Source organism: Sturnus vulgaris, chromosome 5 (assembly GCF_052056855.1).
Source record: "Sturnus vulgaris isolate bStuVul1 chromosome 5, bStuVul1.hap1, whole genome shotgun sequence".
NCBI classification, from domain to species: Eukaryota; Metazoa; Chordata; class Aves; order Passeriformes; family Sturnidae; genus Sturnus; species Sturnus vulgaris.
The window spans coordinates 26,462,391-26,476,160 of record NC_142247.1 but is presented as its reverse complement, the minus strand read 5'-3'; the positions used below and the strand labels follow the sequence as shown (position 1 = coordinate 26,476,160).

Sequence of the window (13,770 nt, the reverse complement as noted above, 5' to 3'; positions counted from 1 at the left end):
TCAAAGGCTTGCCTTAGGTTACCCTAACAAAACACAGCTTCCAAGAGTTGACATGAAAGAAGACATTAGTGTGATTGAGAGCACAGAGTGCCAGCAACTGAACTTAAATAGTTCAACAGTTCTAGTATTTTACTAAAATTTACATGGATATTTTAACATAACCTACAATGCTTACCATGAATATTAACAGCACATAAGCATCACAATGTATTATGCATTGTTTTCAAGACCATGAATTTATTGGTCCCAGGTATTTCAAAATAATAGGACTAATGCAGCAGCTATAACACATAAAGGATAATTTAAAAAATATGCTTAATGCTATCACCACTTAGAACTGTGACATACAACAAAATACAAGTCATATTTACAGCATAAGGCCCTTTGGTTTCTTAAGCAGCAAACAAAAGAAGAGTTTCTTCAGTGAAAGGCTTTGAAAAATAAAGCAGGTAGGCTTTCCATAAAAAAAGTAACTAGATCTTTCCTTCTCAAAATAACCATTTATAGTCTTCAAAATACTAGATAAGAAAGCTTTTGAAATTCTTAGGGAAAAACATTAAAACCCAACAGTAGTATCTGACAGAGCAGAGATTCCACCATGGGAAAGCTGAACATACACCTTCTGGAAGTAGAAGAAACTACTATTTGGATTTCTGGAGACCTTTATTGAATTTAGAGTAATACAATAAAAAGGATCTGAAATATCTGTGTATTTATGATACACTCTAGAGCTTACAAATCCATATTTGAGAAATCACTTCATGTCAATCTATCCTTCATAAGGACTTGATTTAAACCAAAATTAAAATGAAATAGTTCACTCTAGTCAAGGCAATTTATGGCAGTCTGCTTTTTCACACAACCCTGTGAAAATTGTATAAGGTGATCCTTTTTCATCTTCTCAATTGAGCCAAAAATTATTAATTCATTCAAGATACTTCTGTGTAACTACATCGTGTGTTTAGTTACACAGTTGGGGCAATCAACATGTGAATTTTACATATATTCATTTTGTGAGGTTTCATACTACAGGTTTTTTTCACATCAGTTAGAAGCAGTACCATATTAGCCAATACAATGGAATATATAGTAAATGTGATGAAATCACCACATGTATTTTAAAATCCTGCTTAAGTGGTATGTTGCTTTTGCTATGGGGCTTGTAACATGGATCTGGCATTATAAAAGATTATAAACCAGCATGACCTTTGAAGCAGTGTTCTTACTCTGTCCCAAACTTGAACCAAATTTTAGAACAACTTCTTATGCCTGATGAAGCTTTTTATAGTTTACTACTACATTCATTACATTAGCTTACGTGAAAGAAGAAAGTCAAAATATGCTCCCTTCTTAGTTTTGCCCATAGTTATTGGTTAAGAGTTGTCTCTGTATAATTTGGCTATCAAAATTTTTGGACCAGCATTAAGAATTTTCTTTTTGCAAACTGTCATAGGACAAAATGACAGCTTGTTACAAATTCAGGCAACATGAGTAATTCTCCAGGTTTGCATCCAATAGTGCCATTATCCCCTAAGCATTTTTGCTGAACATAAAAAACAAAATTTCGTAGGAAATTTCATAGGGGTTGACTGAGTTCATCTCCAAATAATTTTGATATACTTCTTCTTTTTCAGTTGAATATGTGCATCCTACCTTCAGCACTCTCATGTTGGTAAAGAGACAGGAAATCTTTAATATGTAAGATAACTTTGCACTTACACAATTCCACTGCAGTACCAGGTGAATGAAACACCAGCCTTTTTTCCTGTCCAAAAGTCTTTACTTTGCTGGGTTCAAAGTTTCCCCAAGTCATACTTTAATTAATCGAAACAAGATGTTAATCAGCTTACCCATGATCCAAATTTCATCAATCTTTGAAAGAAGAAAAGGAAACATTTTACCCAAAAAGATCTTTTAAGTCATTGCTAGCTGAGCTGCTGTTTGTCATTGTGTTTGCTGGTTGTGCGAAGTTCTGAGGAGAAAAGAAAGGATTACCCTGTATACCAAAGCCTGGCTGTGCTATCATGTTCATCTGAGGTCCCAAGGCCGTATTGCTTGCATTTGGGGACCCTGGCGGTGGCACAAACTGATTAACCCACTGGCTTGATTTCTGCTGAGCCAACTGCTTCATGCTAACTTTGGGTTTTTGAGGACCAAAAAGATTATCTAAAGCAGACATGTCAGGGGGTCTGTTTTGTTGTGTCATTGGAGAGATTGCAGATGCAGCACTCATAGGACTGTAATTTGGCATATTGGCAGGCGGTACAATGTTCATCTTGGTTGCCCCTGTTGCACTTGGACCACTGAAGAAATTCTGAGTAGCGAGACCTGCTCCCATAGTGAATCCAGCAGTCTGAAACCCCATATTTGTATTTAGTCCATTTGTCATATTTCTCTTTGTATTGTCAATGGGTGATGAAAATCCCATTCCAACACCCATAGAAGGAACGGAGGAAAAGCTGTTTGAAGATGCAACTTGAGCCTGGTTGATAGGACGGCTGGTCAAAGATGACATATTATCTATCAAGGTATCTGTCAAGTCTTTTGTCTGCAAAACACATAAAATGCAATTAAATGCTTTTCCTGTATAGACACTCTGGCAACAGTATTTTATCATTACCCCTGCAGACCTGGCATTGATTTTTCAGAAACTAGAATTCACTGCACGGAATTGGCCATGAAATGTAATAATACACAAGAGAAATGACATTATTTGTGTTCTTTGCTACTTAGAACTAATTGTTATGCAGCTTTAATTTGACATCTAAGACTACACACAAAGTACTACTGTGACTATTTGCTTAAATACCCCATTCCTATCCCCAAATCCTTTATATATTTCCCTAATAATCTCTTCAGAGAAAAGCCTTTCCTAGAATGTCCCTTTTCCTTATCTAGTACAATGACCTTCTGATAATAATGATATCCTTGGAAACTCTAGCAATTTTAAAAGTGGGAATATTACTAATGATGCAAATGGAAGGCACATGAAAATTCATTTTAGCTTTTCTCAGCTGTGCCACTGTACCACCAGAGAAAACAAAAGTGACTCACAGGAGGAAAAAAATGCTAAGTGCACAAAGGCTTTAAAGCATCAGAGCTCCAAATGAAACACTGCAGTTGTTTGCTGTCTCTCACCTGTTTCACTGGAGGTGTTACTGTAGTTGCCTGGGGCTTAAGAGGTTGCTGGCTTTTCAGTTTCTGTGCCTGTTCTTGTTCTTTAGCTAACTTTTGCTTCTCTTCCAGAGTAAGTGAGGCCTTTAAAAGGGAAAGTACTGGTAGTAAGTTGCACAAAATGGTTATTCTGATATCCATATTTTTATTTCATACTACCACAGTTGTTTCAAAAATATGTGGTAAACAATACAATTATTTACACAAAAGAGAAAGCCAATAAGTGAAATCTATTATAATATTTACCATATTGCTAGAAAGTACTTAAAGCAAATAAATATAATATTAAGAGCACCATAATGAGGAATCCGGGCAGATCTCAAGTAAGAGATAAATCAACAAAACCACTTTAGCTTTGTTTCCTTAATATTGGGAAATTGGGAATAAGAAAAAGTGTTCTTCACAGTTTTTGTTTTTATATGGTTACTAAATTGATCTAGAGATGCAATTGACCATGGAGTTGAAAAGGGAATGTCATTTTAAAACTGCTCAAGAGTCTTCTGAGGATTTTAACTCTACTTTTGTTAATAATGAAGGATAGAACAATTAAATCATTCCCCCTTAATCTAAAATTAGTGTGAGGATTCAGATAACTAGAAAGAGGAACGATAAAAGATATAGATTCTGGGGAGCCATTTCCATAATTATTAGCATGAAAAGAATTTTACAATACATAAAGCTTATGTTTACTGTATTACTGCTTATATTTTATGTTATGCTATGTCTTTCCTTCGCTTCTTGTATTTAACCACATATTGACTGTTTTCAGTTAACTTTGAAGGGTTCAGTAAAAGTCACTGCTACTACTTAAAATTTTATTTTAAACATTTTATCTTCATTTCTCTTCATAATTTTATCATAAGGATCCCTATTTTGCTTTTCCTACCTAAATCCAGTGGTGAAGTTTTAGTTTCATTTAAATCTATAATTAAGGAGAAAGAAAATTACCATAAATGTATAATCCTAGTTGCTGCCTACTTTGTACAAAGCTATTTTCAAGGAAAGGCTTACACAGAAATTGAAGGATATGATTTGAACATTTTCCATGGACCTTCTCATGTGACTATGTATGGTGGTGTGCTGTAAATAAAAGCAGCTCGTTTTTCTACTAAAGCTTTAAATATGGTACATATTTACACATACTCTTTTTCTGCAAACCTATCAGCCTTGTGTAAGACAGATGGACAAAGAAGAATTAAAAAATAAAGCACACCTTTCTCTGTACTGATGACATCTCATTCTCTTTACTATCAGATCCACTAGTTAGAAGGTCAGTTCCATTATTAAATACCTTGTCAATCTGTTTAAGTTGAAAGAAAAAAACCTTAATTATTTGAAATACTGTAATTTAAGGCTATGTAAATATCAACTAAGTGATTTTAAATTTCAGTGTTCTATGTGTAAGTTACATATTGTAGCTTACCTGATTGCCTGTACCACTAGATCTTGCCTCTTCAGACCCACTCATTTGGTTGGCTATGTCCAAGGATCTACATAGTGCAGAGTGTATTACAACAAGACAACTGTGCAATCACATCCACAACACCAATCTAACAATGTAGATCATTCTTCTGCATTTAAATAATACCAAAAAACTGCATTATGAGAGCAACCACTTTTATGTAATGCCTTCAGGAGACTGGCAAATGTTCCTTTGAGAAATAGTAAATGTCTCCTAATTTCCCATGGTCTTCAGTTCTTCCTTTGAACAGGGTGACCTAGATTTCAGATATCCCAAATTATTTTGTCTCAGAAACCTAACCTCATTATCAAGCTCCATAAAATAGCTCCAAATACTTTAAAATATCACAGCCTTCTAAAAGGCTGCAGTGTTCATGTTTCTTTGATATGGTTTACTTCTCAGCAACTACAGGAAAGCAATTTAGCACATAGAAGCAGATCTTCTGACAACTGTGCTTATTTGAGGTAATCTCCAACTACTGAACTTAGAATTACTTGATTTTTTTATTGCTACGGCTGGATTTCTCTAACATTTGCCAAAAAAATGACTACTTCTCCAACACAAACATTAACACTTACTTCTGTTGCTCTTGCATGACATGAAGTTGCTCTAGTTTTGTTTTATGCTCTGCTTCCAATCTATTGAGCATATCTCTTATAACACAAATAAAAGAATTGAACTGGAAAAGAAATACATAAGAAGTTTGGATTTTACAGTGATGGAATTCAGATAGGTGTAACTTAACAGATAATACCTCATAAACCTACAATACATAATGTCAGATAAAATGCAAGCTTTTAAATAATTTATTCTCCACCTTCATTATTGTGCATTAAATAGCAAATAACAATCAGAGTGCACACTGACACAGGGAAAAAGACAGGCCACAAAAAAAAAAATTGAAATGGAGTAATGCAGACAAAACCTCCACATACAAATATTACTAGATTCATTTTCAAACAGAAAGACTGTTATTCCCTTTCCAATATTTCATAGCAACATAGAAATTTATTTGAATAGTTATTATGTTAGTAGCTAACTGCTTTTGCAGGGTATTTGGAAGGTGACAGTATTAATTTTGAAATTTTACACCAGATCAGTTAAATACACTGAAAAATAACAAGCTTCAAACAAAGAAATATAGTAAAATTGGGAAGGGTTTTGGTATTGCTTATTTTTACAATAGACACAGACATGCAGTAATATACGAATTTTTTTATGACAACAGTTTAAATTTATTCTCTGATAATTGTCAAGGAAAAGCAGGCAAAACAGTCATCTTCCTACCTGATTGAGATTAAGATTGTTCTCAATACTAAGAGGAATCAGATGGGGCAATACTTTTCCTGCAAGCTGTTCTTTGGTAATTCCCAACTTCTTGTGAGTAAATGTACATTTGTAAATACCTAATACAGAGTATCAAAATAGCAGAAATTGTTAAGTTTAGTAAACAATGTGAACAAACTCGAAGTAGTACACATATATGTGTATTGATCATTTGAGCAACCACTGTGTTTGTGTGCAAGCAAGGACAAATATGACCAAGAGCGTCTTAAAGGCTAAGTACTGATCCACAACAAATAGCAAGAGGCTTTGCCACAGTTCAGAACAAGAGGATATCCGAAGTCATACTTTGCAGTTATGAAACCTGGTATCAGTCAATGTATTGTTCTGGCCAATTATCTGAGAATATGCATCGTTGAACAGATTATGTGCAAGTGATTTGCAACAAACTGAACTGCCACTTGAGAAATCAAGCTGCATCAACTAAGAATGTGTTCTCTCCTGGCACACTGCAAATAGCTAGGATTAACATTATCCTGCTCTCTGATAGTTTTTTTACAAACACTGCTAACTAGAAGGTTTGAGCTGTTACACATAGTATCAGAACTCATGCATAATCTTTATTTGTTTTAAAGTCACTGAAAAAAGAATCCTGACAGACATGAGAGAACCAGTCTTAAGCCCAAATGTTCTGTTTCTGACAAAGTCGTCTGTTTAAATAGTACAGCTCTGGTGGCAAACTGAACATATTAGCATAAAAGACACAGCAGCTTTCCTCACTTTCCATGGTAGTAGAACAGAGCTGTCACCAAGACAAAGAAAATGAAGGATGGTATTATGATTCTGGAAGAAAGGAGAGCCTGAGTATATAAAACTCATTTCAGCCCATCCTTTCCAAACTAGGATTCACTTTCTCACTGTGTCTGAGTAGAATTCAGAATTAATACAACTAAAGCGAAAAATAGCATCCCATATTCTCAGATAGCAAATAAAAGTCAAAGCTGCAAGGAATAAGGGAAACAAATCAGTACAGGTAAGATGCCTTCTTTCTGCTTTTGAGCAAATAAAAATAATGCTGCCATCACATATTAGTACAGTGTTTAATGAGGGTTACTCATTAAAGGGCAGTGCAGCTCAGCTGTTACAATTGGTCTACACCACTTTGGTGTCAGGAGGAGAAACAATCACTGTCTTCCAGACTTAGCCAAGCAGTGACATCTTTTTCTTGTCAGTGGCTCCGGTCATCTGGACTCCTTGAGCCCATTCAGTTTGCTAAAAGCACACACCCTGAGATAGGCAAGCACCAAGTGGCAGTAGGAAAGCTCAAGTGGGGGTGAGGTCTCCCCTTCCAGAAGTACCAAGCCATTAGGTTTCATTAATCATTTTGTGAGACCTCACCCAGAGTGTGTTCCATTTCTGCACACAGGCACAACTGTGTGCCTAAACATCCAACAAAATGAGTCTAACAAAACCTGCAGTAAAGAACAGTAGATTTGCACACCATCATTTATAGCATCTGCTATGCAAGAGTGGTACAAGAAGGCAACAGTAACATCTCAAAAGCTCCAGCATCTGAAAGATGACAGTTCATATATTCTTCTGAAGAAAACAGCCTCTCTGACTCTGCCAAGCACCCAGTCTGTGTGTCACAGCCCAAGAACTGCAGTGAGTACTCAGAACTGCACCGGGCCCCAAAGACTAAAAATATATGTACAGTGCTCAAATGTCATATATAAGGTAACTGAACAGGGACATACTCAAGAACCAGAAAGTTTTTAATAGTCATTTCAGGGATACACTATGTAAACATGTTCAATGATAACACAGAAAGCTCTCGGATTAATAGTGTATCAAAGCATACAAGAGAAAGTTGGAAGTATTAGTTACCTAAAATTCCCATGAGTACTGCAGGTTCCTTTGATGGAATTTGTTGCAGAAAAGGTAAAATATCGTCAAGCACAAACCATTTATCCAAGTACTCCAAAATCTTGCCCAAGCACACTAGTGAGTTTACCCGGACCTGTGAAGTATGGTAAGAATTAAACTCTTTATTTATAGAGAAAAAGCAAAACAACTTTACAAAACTCGTAAGAAAATCTTTATACTGAAAAATTCAAGACAAGTTACAAAATGCTTTTGTATCATGAAAGAAAAACACTTGTTTTTATGGTCACAAAAACTTGGCTTTTCTGCATGACAAACACTCAATCAATGTGTATTACTCTGGAACCTGCTTCAGTAATTTTTACAGTATTATTAACATGGTAAGTTGTTAACAACTTTAAAAATTGTTAGAGCAAAGAAATGCTGCTTTTGCACTTTTAAGAAGTTTTAAAATAAAATTTCAGTAAGAAATTAGAACACATTGATGGGATTTTCTTTAAAGACACAACATGGTAAACCTGAAGTAATTAAAGGTTACAGTGTTTTCTGAACACTAGAAAATGTTACTAGGATACTCACAGCAAGAGAAGAAGTTTGCAAACATGCATTTTTAATTCTTGGAATTAATGAATTTTTCATTGATGGGTAATCTATTAAATTGGCAAACGTGGGAATTATGTTTAGGCAAAGCTCCTAAAAAAAAAGAAAAAAAGACACAAGTTTAAAAAGAAACATGCATATTTATTATAAAATTAGTACTAATATAACTCAATGTCAGTTAGTTTGAAATGTCTTCTTAAGATTTCCTCTTAAGGAAATATTTAAGGAAATATGTTCAACTAAGTTGCCCTTATTCCATCAGACTCACTTAAAAATAGCTAGACTAATAAAGCCTCATGGTATGTATACAGAACCTTAAAAAATTGATTTTAGAAAAAAGAGCATTCATAAATTCATATGATTCATTATATTTAAGCAGCAAGAATATCTTGCATTTTCACGAGGGGCCTTTACGTAAAACCCAGCTTTTACTACATCAAACTATCAATCTCCTACATAAATCAAGAAAATTTCAATGAGTACTATCAATAATACTGCAGTACAATGATAAACTGAATGATAAAATATCATGTCAAGGTTAACCATACTTTAGCAACAGAGAAAAAATAAACACAATTTCAGCCCAATCTCAAAAAAAAGAGACAGTAATAATAAATTTATGTTGCAAGTAAACACCTCAGTAACCAAAGTACTGATGCAGAAAGAAACTCGTGACAGGTACTTAGAAACAAAAACCTTTGTCCCTAATATTACAAAGGCTTTGCAAAGGCAGAAATCACATCTGATTATACAAAACTGCCTTTGAGAAATATTTTGTTTAACTCCCATTCCTGAATGTTTTTTAGTATCTGGAAGTTAATTGCATTTGAATGGTTAAAAAAAAATCCCCAGAACAACCTTAGAAAGGTAGAGAAAGCATAAGGAGAAAAAAAAAATACATAAAAATGTCACCAGAATGTGTATTAATATGATTTTACAGCACATCAGGTCTCCTGAGGTAAGTGTCAGCACAGCTGTTCTCACCAGCAGGAGCTCAGAATAAGCCACCTCTCACTGACTGGTACGAGCATGCACGCCTGCATGGCTTCTGCTGCACAGGCAGTGAAATATAAATGCATATCCTACTTTCTGCTGTGGTGGATGGTAAGAATTTAAGATAAGAGCATTAGAACAATAGTCAAGTGGTTACCCTCCTGGAAAACAAGGGAACTAAATTTTACTTTATCAGAAACCAATGTTCTTTAATAAAGCATTCATCTCTTTCAACATTCAGGCATATTATGCAGGTTTTATGTTGTTTTTTTTTTTAAGTAAACAAACACATGACTATACAAAAAGTTGGCATGTCAGCTGAAAGAGGAAAAGGAAAGTTTTAAATAAAGGCTGCAGCTACTATACCTGGATCTGAATTGAAGGTGCTTCCAAGGCTCTATAAACCATTGGTAGAACGCTGTTCTTTATTTCATCTGGTGGAGTTTTGGTTAGAAGCAAGTCCATTTTTTGCAGGAAGATTAACAATATCTATTCAAAGAAAGACAATTCAGAAGCCAAAAGTTTTAACTGCAAAGGATATATTTACAATTTAAAGTGTGTTGTATCATATCAAAAAAACTTCAGAAGTTTTCTTATAACTCAGTAAATGTGATCACTTACCATGTTGCTTGCCTGAAGGCATGGAAGACAAAAAACACTTTGACATGTTATTGCATTTTAAAAACAGCAAATACAAATCAAACAAAATATGCATGTTCTAGACTGACTTCTGAAATAACAAATCATAATGAGTTCTTGCTTCTACTTACAAGAACTTGTAAATAGTTCTTGTTTCTCTTTATGGTGTTTTGTTAAAATACACCCACAGAAAATCTTTATATACACACCACTGTTGCAAAAGCTAAATTCCCAAAAAACTATAACTCAAATTCTGTCCTCAAAGCAATTGATCACAACTCCACATATACAAGTTGTATTTCATTTATCTAAAATCAAAATAGGGACATAATAATAGTATTATGGCTATTAGATGAAGAAAAAATGCCTTTATTCTATTTAGTATGGAAATTGTGTATCGTAAAATAAACAAATCTCAAACATTTGAGAGATTTTTAATTTTTCACATTAACTGAAAAAGTAGCACTAGAATAGCACATAAGCATAGTGGGAACCATCTTTCTTAAGATTAGCCATCCAAAAGTTAAACATTTATTCTAAATCATTCAGCCAGTTCAGTCTGAGCAATACAGAGCATTATGTAACTCAAGATTCATGTCACAACTCGGACAGGTGCTAGAGGGGACAGCGAGTATCCACTGATATCAGAACTCCTTTCTGAAAATAGGTTAAGCTAGATGGATAAATTATGTTTAAAAGTATCACGTTTATAACAAAAAGCAAAATATTTTATAGGAAGACTTAAATTTTTGTCTAAAAATATATGGCAATGAGTGCTTCTATGTCAAATAAGAAGAAGCATTGAAGTATAGATACAGAAATTTACCAAGACCCCATCACAAATGTCCCCCTTTTATTTATTCCCCCCTTCTCTTTACAGAGGAGAAAAATGATTTTTTTACAGTGCAGCTAATATGTGTCTTCTTATTGGATATCTATAATTTCCCAAATTGCACACACACAAAAAAATCATTCATTTATTCCACGAACATTGATTCTGATGCAATATTCCCATATTTTGGACAATCAGGGTGAAATGGACAGAGATCAATTTGAAAGCCCGATTTTATAGTTTTCTTCAATATACAATCTTTGTCCTAAGCTTGATTTTTCAAGACCTACACTTGCTTTTAACACCTGTTCTTTAACAATCCTAATCATGTAATATTGTGGAATTACAGTTTCTATGTTTAAGCTTCTAGGATCCTATTTGATACTTTTTATCTACTTAGGTAAAAATCAAGAAGGTACAGTCACAGATTCACACACACATCATTTAATAAGCAATTAACAGCAGTTGCACTCTAAGTAATAATGCTTCATTCATTAATGCAGAGCCCAGTATTTGTCAGGGAACACTTCTGTGTAGTGAATTAGAAAACATATTTACAGCACATCCTATGCTAACTGTCTATGCAATCCTCTGGATAAAAATTAAGGGTTTGTCTGGGAAGCTGTGTCAGAGTAAGCTAGGATATTAACGTACAGCACACTTTATTCCACCCCAAGAATAAGTTTATCTAAATATTCTATGAATTCCCTCACAAAAAGTCATTGTGAACGCTAGCTAACAATTTCTTAATATTGAATTAGAGCAGCTTTCCTATGATACATTCACTTCCTAATTCAAATATCCTACTCAAGTCAAGCAACAGGCCCCTCATACAAAGCTGTAAGATCTTGAAAGAGTGTTTGGAAGAAACACTGGAACACAGGAACTTCCCTGAATGCCCCTCTCCAGGAGTTACAAGCACACAGAAACGAGACATTTCTGCCTTGTGCAAAGACATTCAGACCTGGAATTTTATCCTCTGGGACTCTGAACCTTTGTATTTTTTTCCAGAATTTCTGATATAATAACTTCAAAAACATGACTTAGATTATTTAAACTTTTCCATACTAAAAAGAAATATATAGAAATATATTCAACTCTACAGAAATAATAGTTGAATAAGCCATGTAGTACTGTTCATTAAAAATACCAGCATAAGAATTGAATAGTGTCTAGATAGTCACAGAAAAGCTTTGCAAAGCTCCGTCTTTATGAGCTAACTCCAAGTTTGTATTTTGCCTCCTTCATCTCTCAGGATATAAACCAGCTTTTGTGTCCATTATGCTCCAGATGTATCTTTGCTACAAACTTTTTGTAGCAAGGATCGTGTCACAAATCTACTGTCAAAGGCAGCAGAACACAGTTACCTTTTAAGATGACACAGCACAAATGAGATGTTCACTGGCTTTTGGATGGTAAAACATTGACTTTTTTCAAGACAAAAAAGCTTCAGTGTACCAAATATAAACCACATTAAGTAGCTCAACTTTCCTGAGTATTCTCAGTTAGACAACTGTCCCCTTCCCTACCTCCACAGTATGACAATTCTCTAGTCCAGCTTTCTGAAACCCAAAAATAAAAGGTCTGCTATGTTTACCTTGCCCTTTCAGTGCTCTGCAGAAATATAATGGCACACAGGAGCAAGCTAGAAGGAATGCACACCTGTTGTTGTGGAGGCACAATGCCCCACTTTGTGACAGATTTCTCAGGAATCACCATGATGACGACAAAGGATGCAAATTTTTGCTCCTTTACATTAATGATTATGTCTTAATACTTTTATGCATTTAAACAGCAGGGAAAGCAGCATACTTTACTTATACATTACATTTGTAAAATAAAAATTAAACTAATTTCACAAATTTTTGCACAGTCCTCAAATAAATATGAATATTAATATGCCCTTAATATGAATAAATAGCACTTCTTAGAGAGTGCAAAGCTACAGTTTTTCCACCCCGTGATCCCCATGTCAGCAAACTGGATACAAGAAAAAAAACCCCAAAAAAATCCAGGTTCATCTACTGGTAGAATATATGCAAACACTCTACTGTACAGTGCTTAAATTGCCCAGATAAGTGTTAAAATGCTTACAAATATATCTTCTACAACCAACCAAAACCAAGTGGTAAATTAAACCTTTTTTGCAAATTTCATCTCATCTATAAATGCAATATACCCTCAGACCCATCTAAACAAGCAGAGGCAGAGCTTTGAGAATTTCCTGGAAAAATCTGTTTTGAATAATCAAGACTGACTGCCTGGACAACTACAGAGCAGACTGGGCAATGTGTGTGAAGCTGGAAAAGGGAAATAGAACAATTAGTCATTTTTTCAGGGAAAACAAAATCAAAACGAAAAACTAATATGAGTAATATTAACATACCTGGATCGGTTCTTGCTGCTTAAAAACAGGACCAAGATCAGGTAGAATGAGCTTGATATATTCTTCTTTGGTGCACTCCTCAGCAATTAACAGAACATTAGGCAACACAAAGGGTACCATATCAGGATTCACAAATTCGGAAGTCAAGCAAGGCAAAATTCGCTGAATTATAACACGCTAAAAGAAAAACAAAACCAAACCAATATGAATCATGTACTGCACTGCAGTAAGTTACCATTGTGCCAGCTCAGCAGCTTTTGTATCAGCCAGATATTTAAAATAAAGAAGACAGATAACTTTCAGTTTTGATCTCTTATTTGCACAGTACACTGTAGTTAATTTACACTCTTCTATTCTGCTTAATTTTTTCTGTTTGCACTCAAAACATAAACGAAGACTTTAACTGTGAAGATCAAACAAAATGCAATTAACAGAATTTTAAAAAGACCCTAACAAGACCCCTAAAAATACCCAATAAACCCTCCAAATTACTATTTTTTTTTTCTGTATCCTATC

The 13,770-nt window shown here is 34.6% G+C and overlaps 1 protein-coding gene across 3 annotated transcripts in view; it reads right to left on the bottom strand.

Annotated features, from left to right (window-relative positions):
- Positions 1-644: 644 nt before the first annotated feature.
- The window catches only part of SCYL2 (SCY1 like pseudokinase 2), a 30,301-nt gene continuing 17,175 nt past the window's right edge, over positions 645-13,770 (bottom strand). Inside the window, exons 9-19 of one of the 3 annotated variants that reach the window (XM_088165123.1) lie at positions 13,255-13,431; positions 10,019-10,030; positions 9,764-9,886; positions 8,384-8,497; positions 7,808-7,940; positions 5,924-6,042; positions 5,215-5,315; positions 4,598-4,664; positions 4,388-4,474; positions 3,139-3,258; positions 645-2,548 (exon numbers count right to left, since the gene is read on the bottom strand). In XM_088165123.1, coding sequence (XP_088021249.1) covers positions 1,898-2,548; positions 3,139-3,258; positions 4,388-4,474; positions 4,598-4,664; positions 5,215-5,315; positions 5,924-6,042; positions 7,808-7,940; positions 8,384-8,497; positions 9,764-9,886; positions 10,019-10,030; positions 13,255-13,431 — 1,704 coding nt within the window. In that variant the 3' untranslated portion in view covers positions 645-1,897. The remainder of the gene's footprint in view (positions 2,549-3,138; positions 3,259-4,387; positions 4,475-4,597; positions 4,665-5,214; positions 5,316-5,923; positions 6,043-7,807; positions 7,941-8,383; positions 8,498-9,763; positions 9,887-10,018; positions 10,031-13,254; positions 13,432-13,770) is intronic. The other 2 variants (XM_088165124.1, XM_014889850.2) reach the window with 2 other exon arrangements.